The sequence below is a fragment of the Artemia franciscana genome, chromosome 15 (assembly GCF_032884065.1).
Source record: "Artemia franciscana chromosome 15, ASM3288406v1, whole genome shotgun sequence".
Lineage (NCBI taxonomy): Eukaryota > Metazoa > Arthropoda > Branchiopoda > Anostraca > Artemiidae > Artemia > Artemia franciscana.
Window position 1 is genome coordinate 9,591,913 of NC_088877.1, and position 16,072 is coordinate 9,607,984.

The 16,072-nt window shown below is 32.8% G+C and overlaps 2 protein-coding genes across 2 annotated transcripts in view; one reads left to right on the top strand and one right to left on the bottom strand.

Annotated features, from left to right (window-relative positions):
* The window catches only part of LOC136036022 (porphobilinogen deaminase-like), a gene marked incomplete in the record, with an annotated part of 58,906 nt that extends 43,366 nt beyond the window's left edge, over positions 1–15,540 (top strand). The window contains 1 exon segment of the mRNA XM_065717947.1: positions 11,521–15,540. Within this exon segment, the coding sequence (XP_065574019.1) occupies positions 11,521–12,020 (500 nt within the window).
* The window catches only part of LOC136036029 (general transcription factor 3C polypeptide 5-like), a 508,607-nt gene that overhangs the window by 80,270 nt on the left and 412,265 nt on the right, over positions 1–16,072 (bottom strand). The gene's annotated exons all lie outside the window — the stretch shown is intronic.

Sequence of the window (16,072 nt, forward strand, 5' to 3'; positions counted from 1 at the left end):
TTCTAATTGCTATTGTTAAAAGTATTCAAAAGGGCTATTTATCCAATTATATAGTACAAAGACTCATTCTTCTGTTACTAAAGTTTTTGTGTAGCTGTGAGGTATTTGCTGCTTGAAGTTGCACTTTGATGCTGGTTATTACACAACAGAGATTATTTTCTTACATTTTTATTGTTATATTTATTGCTTGTTGACGCGGTTTTTATGGTTTTATGCGAAGTTTTATTTTAGGAAATAAATATGTTTGTAAAAGTAAATATCTGGCCTATTCTGGCATCCACTGATAGTAGTTTTATCTTTTTTTTTGCCTCGTTAACAAAACCCTCTATCAATCTTTGGAGATTAAAAGTTTCTTTGATAGAAGAAAATCTTCCATAGAATACCATTTAAAAAATTTAACCCGCTTTTCCAAAACCATCAGTTTGCCAGCAGTTTTGTCTCTAGAGGAACTGTACTTCTCCGGAGATTATTTCCATAAAAATAGGTAAATTAAGCTCCAAAAAGTCAAGGGAACTAACCTAAGTTAGTTGATTTTAAGTTAGATTTATAGGTAAATTAATTCTCCTACAGCTATTTTTTGCAAACATTTCTCAGCTAACGGCCATACCACGTTGAAAGCATCCAATCTCATCAGGTTCTTAAAGCCGCACAACGTCGAGGCCGTGTAGCCCTTGGAAGGATAACCGCCTGGGAAGACCAGATATGATTTTGACCCTTATATGATTGTCATTTTTCTATCAAAAACAAACCTGGCAATCCTAATTTTTGGCAAGTGTTGAGCATTAGCGTGTGCAGTGGATAGTCCTGAATAGGGCTGGTGGTTAATTTGGTTCACATCTAGGCAATAAAGGACACTTCCCTTACACAAGGGGGAAACATGAATAAATTACCAATTTTTGGCAAGTTGAGCATTAGCATATGCATTGGATAGACCTGGAGAAAGCTGTTGACTAGTTTAGGCTAAGAACACTTAGGGGTGAAAAGAACTCTCATTACAAAAATTGAAACATAAGTTAAGTACTGAAACGAACAAAACCTACACAAAAACTTAATAACTAATAATTTTCCAATCCAGGAGCTCAAAACTTTTATCATTTTCTTTGCCAAAAAAGAATTGTTAAGGATATTCGTTTTGCCATTTAGGTGTTAGTAGATTTTTAAAAGTGTAATGAATTCTTTCCGGTGTTGATTTTCTAGAGATAAAGCTCGTATCGTTGAGTCCTTCAATTGACTTTCCCGCCAAGATCTTCTAATCGTGACTTTTAAGATCAATTCTTCATTTTATTTTCCCATTTTAATTTTTTGAATAAGCTTCTGCTTTCTTTGAGTGCCTTTTTTCTAGTTTTGACTGTTTGTTTCTCCTTTTCTGTTCCTCCTGTGCCAGAGTTTCTGTTTCAGTCCTTTTGCCATCTTATTCATTTTTTATTCACTTTAGATAAGTCAAAGCAGTTGGTTTCATATAAACAAATAATTTGTACTTGAGTTTATTCCATGGAAGGCACTTGACCGCTACCTTCTGATAAACTCCATTGAACACTGTGTCCAAATCCATAACATCCTTGGGAGGCTTGGGTAAATTAAATTATTTGGATTTTGTTAAACTCCTGATTTCTGGATCTTGTTAATATATGACTGATTTTTCAAGTAACTTGATGTAAATCCGGGTGGTTTGACCTTTTTTTTTTTTTGTTCCACTCTACTCACCCCGTTATTTTTTTTCCAAGGGACAGTAAACAATCTGCGAGAAAATCAACTGGCGAATAAGCACGTAGAAAATTGCTCGCAACCAAGACAGTCCGTAATTCCCTGCTACTGGTGACATGGAAAAGCCACACGGGTACAAGCCTGGAGCCATAGCCCTAAGAGAGATTAGTCTCAAAAGGGTGCTTGATTTTGAATATATAGTCACCTTTCCCGAGACTTATAAGAGAGGTAGCTCAGGGTTTCAAAACCGACTTGAAGTTTCAGAACTCGGTTGTGATGACACTGCAAGAAGCCAGCGAGGCGTATGTTGTTGGGTCTTTTTCAGACTACCAACCTGTGTGCCATTCACACCAAGAGGGTTACTATTATGCCAAAAGATATTCAACCTATCCGTGGTGAGAGAGCTTAACACTCTAATTTTCGCAGCTGATTTTTAACCAATGGCTTTTTTAAGGGCCACTACATAGTTCAAACAAACACACAAAACAATGCTTGACAGTATATTGTTCCTGGGAAAATTTATCGTATGAGTAAAGAGGCATAATAAGAAAAAGGAGAAAACTGCTCGGATTTACTTCAAATTGTTTTAAAAATCAGTTATATAGTCTGTGTGACTTTAAATAAGGTCTAAACAATGTAATCGAGAAGAAACACATAAACAAAAAGCTAAATTAGGCCTGTGTAAAAATCCAAATATCCAAGAAAATGAACAAGTTATGAAGGCGTCCGGGTGAAAATCAAAATTTTCTATATGGTCTTCGAGGTAATCAAACAGTTCGTGGTAACGAACTGTAGTAAGGAGCGACCCGGCTCAAAAGTAAACGAAACTCTAAAAAACGGAGTTTCGATGCTAAATGATATATCAAAAGAATCAGATTTTTATGCTGATTTTAAATATATAAGTTTCATCAAATTTAGTCTTTGTCATCAAAAGTTACGAGCCTGAGAAAATTTGCCTTATTTTGGAAAATAGGGGGTAACACCCCCTACAGGGGGTAACACGAAAATCACACCATCGCATTCAGCGTATCAGAGAACCCTATAGAAAAAATTTCAAGGTCCAATCTACAAATATGTGGAATTTCGTCATTTTTGCCAGAAGACAAATCACGGGTGCGTGTTTATTTGTTTGTTTTTTTTCCAGGGGTCATCGTATGGACCAAGTGGTCCTAGAGTGTTTCAAGAGGGCTCATTCTAACGGAAATTAAAAGTTCTAGTGCCCTTTTTAAGTGACCAAAAAAATTGGAGGGCACCTAGGACCCCTCCCACGCTCATTTTTTTCCCAATGTCAACGGATCAAAATTTTGAGATGACCATTTTGTTCCACATAGTCGAAAACCATAATAACTATGTCTTTGGGGATGACTTACCCCCCACAGTCCCTGGGGGAGGGGCTGCAAGTTACAAACTTTGACCAATGTTTACATACAGTAATGGTTACTGGGAAGTGTACCGACGTTATCAGGGGAATTTTTTTGGTTTGCGTGTGGGGTTCAGGGGAGGGGGCTATATGGGAGGATCTTTCCTTGGAGGAATATTTCATGGGGGAAGAGAAATTCAATGAAAAGGGCGCAGGATTTTCTAGCATTACTATTAAAAAAAAAAAAAAAAACAATAAAATATAAACATGAAAAAAATTTTCATTTGAAAGTAAGGAGAAGCATTAAAACGAACAGAGATTATTACACATATGAGGGGTTCTAAAAATACTTTAGCATAAAGAGCGAGGTATTTAGGAGGAGATAAATACTTCGCTCTTTATGCTAAAAAATGTTTAAGTAATTTCAACTATTTATTCTACGGCCTTTCTGATTCAGGGGTCATTCTTAAAGAATTGGGACAAAACAAGATTTAGTATGAAGAGCGAGGTATTAACGAGGGGACCAACTCCCTCATATATATAATCAAAAATATAAGAATATAAAAGTTTGTTACACAAGTTAATTCTTAAGTTACGTATATTTTTTACTAATAAAAATGTTCGTTAAAAATTAAAAGATCTAGTTGCCTTTTTAAGTAACCGAAAAACTGGAGGGCAACTAGGCCTCCTTCCCCACCCATTATTTCTCAAAATCTTCTGATCAAAACTAAGAGAAAGCCATTTAGCCAAAAAAAGAATTAATATGCAAATTTCAGTTTAATAATTTATGTACAGAGAGCCAAAATCAGACATGCATTAATTCAAAAACTTTCAGAAATTAAATATAAAAAACCAAGTTTTCTGAAATGAAAGTAAGGAGCGACATTAAAACTTTAACGAACAGAAATTACTCCGTATATGAAAGGAGCATTTCCTCCTCGACACCCCGCTCCTTGCGCTAAAGTTTGATTGTTTCTTCCAACTCTACTTTTTAAAACAATAACAAACTTTAGCGTAAAGAGCGGAGTGTCGAGGAGGAAAAGCCCCTTTCATATACGGAGTAATTTCTGTTCGTTAAAGTTATAATGTCGCTCCTTACTTTCATTTCAGAAAACTTGGTTTTTTATATTTAATATGACAAGAAAGTCAAGGCCCCCCTTCCTTTTCTTTTCACTATTCGTTGGATGAAAATATTTACCGTGCTAGAAGATTGAGAAATGCCTCTGAAACAGGGAATTAAGAATATTGAGAAAACAAATTTTATTCCCTTCTGAGGATGTTTGTTTCTTTTCCTTTCCTTCTGAAAGGAAAAAGTTCCTTGGGTTTTTCATCAAATTCCCTCGAAACCACATATTTTTTTTACTTGTCTCTAATTTGAAGTCTACGGATCTCCTCTTTTAAACATCGACTTTCTAAAAATAGGGGTCTTAACAATGAGTCCTTGAATGGATCTTCTCGCCAAAGATCTTTCGACTTCCTAGGCTATAGAAGTGTTTTGACTAATTGAAGTAAAGAGTAATGTCTCAAAGTCAAAGTGATTTCCAACGGCTTTTCCAGTATTATTTATGCTTCAACTGAGTAACCATTGTTACTGTGAAAGCAAAGCTTCTCGCGAACTTACGCTAGTATAAAATTGGGTCAAATTTTTTGTTATGGTATCCAGCACTGACTAGCTATATAGTATATATGTTACTGTTAAAGACCGAATCTGGTGAATGTCGATATTCACCGATGAATGTTAACAAACACATAGCCGCTTGGTCCATGTCCGAAATATATTTGTTAAACATCCTTATTTCTGACTTCCACTGGTGAGTGTTGACATTCACCGTGTACTAATATTGAATGTTGAACATTCCTAAGATTTATATTTCTAGCTAGCCCTTTTTGAGTTTTATAACCTAACCTGTCACCATCAAACCTTGTATAAGACCAACAAACCTGACTGAATCCAAGCAAAGAAACGTATATTGGTGGGAAACAGCCTCTTGTCTCGTAATTGACGTCTTTATTTTGGACATTTGCCAGAGTATATCTATGATGGTTGACATACACCGGTGAGGGCACTAATGTACAAGAATGTAATGAAATTATCTATCTTTCACCGATTATTTTGTGTTTGTTGACATTCATCGGTGACAGTCGATATTTTCCAGTTTCGATCTTTCACAGTAACATATAGTGTGTCTATATAATATGTAGATACCTATGCTGCGGGTATCCAGTTGAAAGTCTTATCAAACAGTTCGTGGTAACGAACTGTAGTAAGGAGCGACCCGGCTCAATAGTAACCAAAACTCTAAAAAATTGAACTTTGATATCAATAGCTACATCAAAAGAATTGCATTTTAATGCTGATTTAAATATATAAGTTTCATCAAGTTTAGTCTTACCCATCAAAAGTTATGAGCCTGAGAAAATTTGCCTTATTTAGGAAAATAGGGAGAAACACCCCTTAAAAGTGGTAGGATCTTAACGAAAATGACACCATCAGATTCAGCGTATCAGAGAACCCTACTGTAGAAGTTTCAAGCTCCTACCTACAAAAATGTGGAATTTTGTATTTTTTGCCAGAAGACAAATCACGGGTTCGTGTTTATTTGTTTGTTTTTTTTTGTTTTTTTTTCCCAGGGGTCATCGTATCGACCAAGTGGTCCTAGAATGTCGCAAGAGGGCTCATTCTAACGGAAATGAAAATTTCTAGTGCCCTTTTTAAGTGACCAAAAAAATTGGAGGGCATCTAGGCCCCCTCCCACGCTCATTTTTTCCCAAAGTCAACGGATCAAAATTTTGAGATAGCCATTTTGTTCAGCATAGTCAAAACCATAATAAATATGTCTTTGGGGATGACTTCCTCCCCCACAATCCCTGGGGGAGGGGCTGCAAGTTACAAACTTTGACCAGTGTTTACATATAGTAATGGTTATTGGGAAGCGTACAGACGTTTTCAGGGGGATTTTATTTTGTTTGGGGGTGGGGCTGAGGGGGGGGGGCTATGTTGGGGGATATTTCCTCTGTCATGGGGGAAGAAAAATTCAATGACAAGGGCGCAGGATTCTTTAGCATTACTATAAGAAAACAATAGAAAATAAACATGAAAACGTTTTTTCAAATGAAAGGAAGAAGTAGCATTGAAACTTAAAACGAACAGAGATTATTACGCATATGAGGGGTTCTAAAAATACTTTAGCATAAAGAGCGAGGTATTTAGGAGGAGATAAATACCTTGCTCTTTATGCTAAAGTATTTTTAGTAATTTCAACTATTTATTCTACGGCCTTTCTGATTCAGGGGTCATTCTTAAAGAATTGGGACAAAACTTACGATTTAGTGTAAAGAGCGAGGTATTAACGAGGGTACAAACCCCTCGTATACATAATAAAAATATAAGGTTATGAAAGTTTGTTACGTAAGTTAATTCTTAAGTTACGTATATTTTTTACTAATAAAAACGTTCATTAAAAATTAAAAGTTCTAGTTGCCTTTTTAAGTAACCGAAAAATTGGAGGGAAACTAGGCCTCCATCTCCACCCCTTATTTCTCAAAATCCTCTGATCAAAACTAAGAGAAAGCCATTTAGCCAAAAAAAGAATTAATATACAAATTTCATTTTAATAATTTATGTGCGGAGAGCCAAAACCAAACATGCATTAATTCAAAAACGTTCAGAAATTAAATATAAAAAAACTAATTTTTTTAGCTGAAAGTAAGGAGCGACATTAAAACTTAAAACGAACAGAAATTACTCCGTATATGAAATGAGTTGTCCCCTCCACAATCCCTGGCTCTTTACGCTAAAGTTTGACTCTTTGCCACAATTCTACTTTTTAAAACAATTAAAAGCTTTAGCGTAAAGAGCGAGGGATTGTGGAGGGGACAACTCATTTCATATGCTGAGTAATTTCTGTTCGTTTTAAGTTTTAATGTCGCTCCTTACTTTCAGCTAAAAAAATTAGTTTTTTTTTTATTTAATTTCGTTAAAGAATCATTGACCTTGGCTCCAAAGACTTCTGGAAAAGCACTAAAGAAAAGCTGGCAAGGTGCAGAAAACATCAGTAAAACTAATAAGAAAAGGAAACGAAAGAGGAAGGAAAGCTATGCCATCTACAGTTACAAAAGTTCTTTTATACCTATACCACATTTACTGAAACATGAGATGAGCTTGTTCAGAAAAACACAAGTGGTTCAATGAAAAAGCTAATTAAATTTAGAACTGATTATAAAGTAACGGCAGTAGAGCGGAAACGGACGAAATATGAAATATAATAAATTTATACAGTAATAAAATAAAAAACTTAAATTCAAACTTGCCTACCGTGACAAATCGGAAGAAAATTTGAATTTGATTGAATATTTACTCGAAGCTGGTAAGGTGCAGAAAACATTAGTAAAACTAATAAGAAAAGGAAACGAAATAAAAAGGGAAGCAAAACTAAATAGAAAGTAAAACTAATAAGAAAAGGAAACGAAAGAGAAAGGAAAGCTACTGCAAGTTCTTAAGCAAGTGCATCCAAACACAAGCGTTACCAATAAGGCGATGAGCATATTGAAAAGCTTTGTCAACGATGTCATTGAAATGATTGTCGCAGATGCTTCTCGCCTAGCTCACTACAACAAGAGGTCCACCATCACCAGCAGAGAGGTTTAAGCGGCTGTGAGGCTACCTCCTCCTGGGAACTGCCCAAACGCGCTGATAGTGAAAGCACTAAAGCTGTAATAAAACACACACTTCAAATATGGGATCTTCCCCTTCTATAACCGTCCAATCAGGCAGACACTCCTATTTTATGGACCAATGCCTTAATTTACATGCTCTCAAAATATTTCTGTTGCTCCTAGTATTGACTTGTAAAAAGTCTGGTAAATAAGAATCCACGGTAAGTAACTAAAAATAAAGGAAAAAAGATGTTACATTTTAAAAATCCTGTCGAAATTCCACAAGGGGATTTTTTTTTAGGGAGGATTTCATGCGGTTAATTTTTTGGGAGAGGGAAAATCCCCCAAGATTGTCCTTTTCGACCAACCGTGTAGGGCTAGATGGAAAGTAGGTCGTCCTCGTCTGAGGTTGGAGGATTTCATAAAGAAAGATCAAAAGGAAATGGGAACTTCTGGGAAGGTGTAAAGAGAGCGGCTTTGAATAGATTAGGATGGAGGAGGAGCGTGCAGAACTGCGTTGGCCTCAGGCAGCTTGGTGCTGCGCTTAGCTGTTAGTAGTAGTAGTAGTAGTAGAACTATCATTGATGACGCTTGTAATTTTTGTTTTGTTGGGTCCATCTCTAAATAAGTTTTGATACTGATAAGTCTTTTCATTCTGGAATTTTCAAAGATATTTGATTATTCAAGCAAATTTGATTTCTAACACTTATTGTCTCCTAAGCTTCGAACTTTTGGTTTTCTTTTTGAAGCTTTTGAATTGTTGTAATACCCTGTTAGAACATAATATCTGTATATTATACAGATATTTTTGCAATTACGAGTTTATTGCTCTTTAAGCAATTTAATGTAAACTTCTACATGCATAAATATCTTCAATTTTTTCACATGAGCGTGACAACATCATTGCAATACTGATGCATTTGAAATGACATCACTGACATCAATCTTTCTTTTTTTCCAAAATTAAAGCTCTTAACAAATTTTCTAAAACTTCTGACCCATTTAGATCGTTTTTTTTCTTAGACCGGAATATCCCAGTATATAAATTTTCTCGAAAAAAAATGAGCAGTTTTCGAGAAAAAATAAATACATAAATACGCAATTATTGCTAATTTGTATGGATTAATTAAAAAAACTTTTCCCACAAAACATGTGTCTAAGAAAAGTAAAGAGCTCTGTTAAACTGAAATAGAGTCGAATAATCTTCCAAGCATAATATTAACAAAAATCACTATCAATAAATAAATGAAACTAGAAACGAACAGAAACTACAATAAATGGCCGAGTAAAACTCAAAACGGGCAAAAACTAACATGAATAAGGCTCATAACCCCCATGCCTTCTCAAAACCAGAACACAATTTGCGCTTTACTGAAAAAAAAACAAAAAAACAAATGACCATGGATTGTCAGGTTCAGTGAAACATACTCATATTTATTTGTTAAATTCTTTACAATTTTTATTTATGAAAGTAAGAAAAGTGAAAACATTTCAAACTTGTTTTGTTGTCAGTGAAGCGCAAATTGCGGTTTGGTTTTGAAAAGGCAAGGGGGTTATGAGCCCTACTCATGTTAATTTTTGCTCGTTTTGAGTTTGACTCAACTATTTATTGTAGTATGTGTTCGTTTTGAGTTTCATTGATTTATTGATAGGGATTTGTGGTAGTCTTGAAGCTTGGAAAATTATTTAACTTTATTTATGCTCATTCTTGGCTTAATGGAGCTCTTTACTTGTCTTTGAGAAACTGGTTTTGTCGTTTTATACGTAGTCTTTTTCATGAAAAAATTATATTTTATATCTTTTCAGTTTCTTTCTCTATAAGAATTCACGGTATGGGTTACTATATGTTGGAGAAACTTTTTCAACAGTTTTTAATCCTGACACAAACAGTATTTTTTAATTTAGTTTTATAGCTTCTGAAGTTGACCGGAAAAATAAAACTTGATATTATTCCCAGATTATTCTATCTGTGCTCTTTGACAACCTGGATACACTTTCACTATTTTTATTGATTTAAATTTTAAGAGCATAAGTAGTAATAGTAGTATCCCCAAAAGCTTAAACTTAATTCTCCCAGTCGTTCTCAATACATTGCTGAGGTGTGTTATTGGCAACCATAAACAGAATGCCTATGATTTACTTTAAACCAATATTTAGTTATAAAGTCATAGTGAGCTAATTGTGTTTCCTGTTTAAGATTGCCCTCCTATCTCTGGTTACTCTCGCCAGATCCCAAGGAAAGGAAAAGAGCTGCTTTTGTCGAGGTTTGTAATAGCTGTGTTGACATTACTCCATGAAAAATGCTTACATAGAGAGGGGTTTTTCATTCTCGGGAAGACTTTTCTGTCGGACAGAGCCTCCATTTAAGAAAGAGTCCTGAATGCAATTAAATAAAAAACAAGCTTTTGTAACAGAAAGTAAGGAGCGACATTAAAACTTAAAACGAACAGAAAAGTACTCCGTATATGAAAGGGGCTTTTCTTCCTCAACGCCTCGCTCTTTACGCTAAAGTTTGACCCTTTCTCTTAACTTTACTTTTTAAAACAGTAAGAGACTTTAGCGTAAAGAGGGGGGCGTTGAGAATTATATTTTTATAATAACTTCAGGAAAATTCCCCATGGAAAATTCCAACTTCAAGGAAAATTTCCCTCGCGCAGGTCCCCGTAGACAATCCTCCATCCCTTCCCCATGTAAACCTCACTTCCCATGCAGATTAGTAACGATCGTACTTTTAAATTCAAAAGTATTAGAAGTATTTCCCTCTGTAAATGTATTCTCCTCCTGGAAAATTCCTAGAAATACCGGAAAATACATATTTGTATTATTCATTTATTATTTTATTAATTGGTATTTATTTGTATTATTATTTATTATTTTATTTATTGGTATTCATTTATTAGTATTATTCCTCTTGTATTTTATTTATTAGTATTTATTTATTAATATTATCTATTCAGAATTTTTTTTATTTGTGTTATTTATTTAATTTTTCATTTATTGGTATTAATTTATTAGTATTATTTATTACTATTTTATTTATTTAGTTTTCAAGAAGCAAAAAAATGTAAAATTGATTTAATGACTCTAATATTTTCTTTTGTTGTATATAGAAATATGTCTTGGATGTTAGAATTGGGCTAACCAACCGATAGGCTTTTCAGCTTCTTTTGTAAATGTGTGTGCAATAAAATAATACTCCTAAAAAGTTAAGAATTGTAGGTATGGTGGACTCTTCATAATATATGGAATGGAAATGATCACTAATTTTGGGACCAGGTAGGTCTGAGACCTACCTAATCCTGACCTACCTCCATCCTGATCCTGATGAGGTTAATTCCAGCCCTTTAATGCTTATTGGTGCAGATATGTGCGTTTTTTTAAACATTTTTTATTCCTTCAATAAGATTTTCGTTTTCATTTCCAGCACATGTTTTTATTGCACGACTGCTTTGACGAATGTAAGCTCGGCAACGTCTGCTTGTGAAATCCATTTGTAGAATTGAATTTATCGTGTTTACTTTAATATTGGTTTTCGTTTTTTTTTTTACAAATTAGTGCTTTTGAATTACTTTTTTAATTTAATAAAATAATATATCTTTTTGCATAGAGTAGAATTGAGTAAGCAGTTTTTTAGGGCGTGGGGAGGGGAGTATTTAAGGTAGATTTGAAAGTAGTGTTATAACTTAAAAAGTGCTTATGGTGTCTTGTAAACAAATTAAACGCAATCGATACATACACTCTTAGGATAACAAGCCACTGGCTAAAATATTACCAAAATCATAGCTAAATATTTCTTCTAGGCCCACCTTTAGATGAGAAGGGTCGTTTAGCCATCCGAGAGCCTCCAGTCGGTGCTTGTGATGCCTCTTTACGCAGCCCTACTGAGCAAGTATGCTTCGAGCAAATTATTGCTAGAAGTGGTCTACGTCTCAGTCAACTTGGTACAGGGGGGAGTGAGATAGATCCTTTAAGTGAAATTAGTGATTTAAATGACTCTTTACCCTCGCCTGGAAATTATGCGGTCCACCCTAATTTGTACTTACCTGCTCATAAGGGGGTACAGAGTGAAACAGATGTTGAAATGACTTATGCTGATGATAGTGATGATGATGATGCACCCTCGTTATTATGTGTGTCAATTCCTAGTCAAATACGTTTACCAGATGAACGGTTATCTTTGTCGACAAGTTATGCAGCGCGACAGTCAATAAGCGATATATCGAATGTATGTGATTTAGTAGAAATGGATTGTGAGGAGGCAGGGGAAATTCCGGTATCAGTTATGCAAACTGCATTATAAGCAAAGAGAAAAGGGAAGATTTATTGTGGTGAAAGTGTGCTATATTTAATTTGTTTACCTCTATGATGCATTTTCGTAAACCAATCACACTTAATCCTTATTTCTTGAGAGACAAATAGCCTGTCTTTAAAAAATTAATTGGTTTTAACACCTACTGCGTGAAATTTTAGGTCACAATAAAAGACGAAAACTTGAATTTCACCTGATTGGTGGAATTTCGGGAGAGATAGATCAGCCTTTTAAAACTTGAGTGGTTTTAAAATCTCCTGTGTGAAATTTTGAGTCACAAAAAACGAAAAGATAAATTCCACCTGATTTGTTTTCCTCTGTGAAATTTTTGCCATTTAAATAAACGAAAGAATGACTCGAGTTTTGAGTCGTAGGATGTTTTTTTTAAGTACTCCCTCAATTTCTCTGTGTTATAAGTATTTTAACAGATCTATTTTTACAATAGTCAAAATTATATTGTCTAATATTTTTCAGAAGATATTATATTTGGCTTAAACCAAAATTAATTTAAATTCGTTGAATATTCTTATGGTTATTGATATAAAACCAGCGAATATTAACTTATTTTTCGCAAAAATTCGAATGTTTGGAAACATTTATTTGGCATTAAATTTTGTTTCCAAAAATTATTTAGATATTCAATTATTTTCCATTTTTATAGTTATTTGAATATTTTAATCCCCTGCATTTGCCATTTACCTTATTTTCCTAAAGCAACTTGAATTCGTTAACAATTTGTTTTATTAGTAACCCCAATATAAAAACTGAATATGTTTCAAAAGATCAAATTGGAGACTTTCTACCGTATATTTGTAACATTCTTTTTTAGATTTGAATGGTTATTTCGATGAAAAAAAACTTTATTTGAAGTTTTGTAAACCTGTTTTGGTTAAGTATTAATTTTCAAGTGTTTTAGTAACAAGACAAATTGCCCAGATTAGAGTTTAAACCGGGCTGCTATCCGTCCAAGCGGCTCCTCCAGTTTAATGGCAAAATATTGTTTGGACATTCATGACTCCAATGTTGTTATTTAAATTAGATTTTAGAATATGCACATTTTCTTTCAAACTTTCATTTTCGCAGCCCATAGTAACCGAAAAATGGAGTTTTCAAGAGATTGTCTAGTGACGAATATTTCCCAATCGACACTAATACTAGAAAATTTGGTATTTTAGGTATGTTTTAATTGTTGTATTTGAGAAGTGATAAAGAATATATTAGTCATTTTGGTTATTGAATATCAGTGTTGTTGAAATTTTAGCTAATTTGGTTTTAGTTCTATTATGAGAAATTGCTTTTAGGGTTTTATTATATTGCCATCTATCAAAAAAGTTTGTCGCAGTAAGTTAAGATATAAGTATTATTATAATTTATTTTCTTTTGTTTAAATATTCTTAGAACCAAACATTTTTTCTGTAAAATTTCCATGGAAAAGCAGGATTAGCTCCAGATGTTATTTCTCTGAAATTTTTTAGCAGATTTTAAGCAGCAAGCTATACCCTATTTTAGGTACTCAAGTACCCTACTTTTTCTTGGGGGGGGAGCTCTTAATATGTAAATGTTGCTATTTAACCAAACAGAACATTTAACAAAACAGACATTATTCAAAGAAGTAATTTGTCAGGCCTTGTAATTTAAAAAGTAATTTATAAAACACTGTTAAAACCTTTTTTTGTGCTTAGTCGTGTTTTTATAGCGGCTTAATAGCTAATAATTTAGCCGTTAACCGCTAAATAATTAATAGCTCAAAAATATATTTTTTTTTATAGATTTTGCTAATGCATCGAAAGAGAAGATATAATCCTATTTTTCTGATGAAACAAAAACAAGACTTATCTATTGATTAATGACACATCTTTTGTCTTTCTTTTTTTTCAATAATCGACAATTTTTAAATAACGTGATTGATGATCACCTCACTCAAAGTAAAGTATTAGCTACTAATTTTAAATATTGTTTAAATTTTTTCATTTCTGCTCGTAGTCTTAAGATTTTTGCTCCCTGTGAACCAAGCAACTTTGTGACTAGCCTATAGTTGTAACAGAATATAATACTTATGTTATTTGATTAATCAGTTCCAGATTGATTAGTTTCAGATCATTCAAATGAAATTAAAATTCCAAGGCCATTAAAATAAAATAAAAATTTGACCCCTTGACCCTTTCTTCAATCCTTTATACCTTAAAACTGTCATTTTTCTTTTTTTTCTTTTTCTGTCTTTTTCAAAATTCGGAAATTTTTAGAATAATATCACATTTTCGTCAGTGTTGCCGTGTTGAGCTGCAAAAATAGATAATAACAAATAAATAGCTATGTTTGCTAGCGCTTTTCGTTTATGAAAATTCAAAACTAACAATCTGTTATTTCTTAAAGACAATGATATCTACAAAGAAAAGATACACCTTTTTACCCTGTTTGTTGTCATTTATTTTTAGATAATTTCTACTGATTTTTCATTAATTTTTTTTTCTTATTTTTTTTTTAATTTGGTGCAAAAACTGCATATGGAGGTCTTTATTAATAAAAATTAAACTCGTGAAAATTTCCAAGCTTTTGAAGTTAATTTTTGAAATTAATTTCAAACTTTTTAAAGAAAAATTTTTGAATGTTATGTGAGCTTCCACTTCATCAATTCACCCAATCTGATGTAATTTTCAATGTCCTCAGTTCGATATAGATTAAAGATTCTATGGACTAGATTTTATTATTACAATAAAAAATTATTAAACTCAAAACCAGGTTGATAAAAAGTTTTCTTTTTCCAGAAGTGTCAAATTTTTTCGAATCTTGTAAATTCCGAGAGCTGCCACAAAATAGTCTGATAACCTTTCATTTAATTTACACTGTCCTTAGTATTTTAAGTTTTCTTCACAAACAATTTGTATCCAAAATTATTCTTTTTACATCTCTTTCTACAAATCCCTGATGCAGAGACTATTTTTGTTCTAAAATAAAAAAAAAACCTTTTTTGACAACTCTCCATTTCCACTGTCCTTGGTATTTTAAACGTTCAATATAGATTATGATTTCGATAGATTAGATTTTTAAAATTGAAATATTTACCTTGAGGTATGTAAGTTTTACAGGGGGAACACGAGGGACATACAAAACTAAGGGTCTTAAAGGTCTTTAGTATTTTATGTGCAATTATTTTTGCAGCTTCAGAGAGTAGCTGCCATTTTATATGTATATAAGGCTAGTGTACATTATACTGTACATCTTTGAAGTGAGCGTAGTTTACGTGATCTCTGATTGGGTGCCACTTTTACGATGATATTTATATACGTTTCTATTTTAGGAATTTTTTGGAAATTCCTTTGTCAGACATGATTTTTGATTAAAAGTTGAAATGTTTTAATTTTGGCATTTATTCTTGTTAGATAGTAGATTAGGAAATTTTAAACATAATCAAAATTAGTTTAATTTAAAACTCAAAGAATTAGGAAAAGCCTTTCAGAAATAGGACTTTTTGGAAATAAGGAAATTCCAAAACTCAAAGGAGAAAAGGTTTGATCAAAATAATGATTTGTCTGTATGCAGGCTTCCTTAGCGCTAAAAAAAGGAAAAAAACCAAAAGCAATGTTAATAACGAATAACAACGAGAAATACGAGCTACAAAATATATGTATATATATATATATATATATATATATATATATATATATATATATATATATATATATATATATATATATATATATATATATATATATATATATATATATATATATATATATATATATATAAATATATATATATATATATATATATATATATATATATATATATATATATATATATATATATATATATATATATAAATAAGTTGTTTGTTTGTGTGTCTGTCTGTCTGTCCGCATATGACGTCTGAATTATTTCATCATATACCAATTCAAAAACGAATGTATTCAAGAAAAAGTAGCTGAGTTGGTAAAGCGTTATGTTCCAGGTTCTAGGTCCAAGAGGTTCTAGGTTCGAACCTTGGCTTTAGCATTAATACAAAAGAAGGAAAAAAAAACTAAAAAAGGTAGAAACTACAAAAA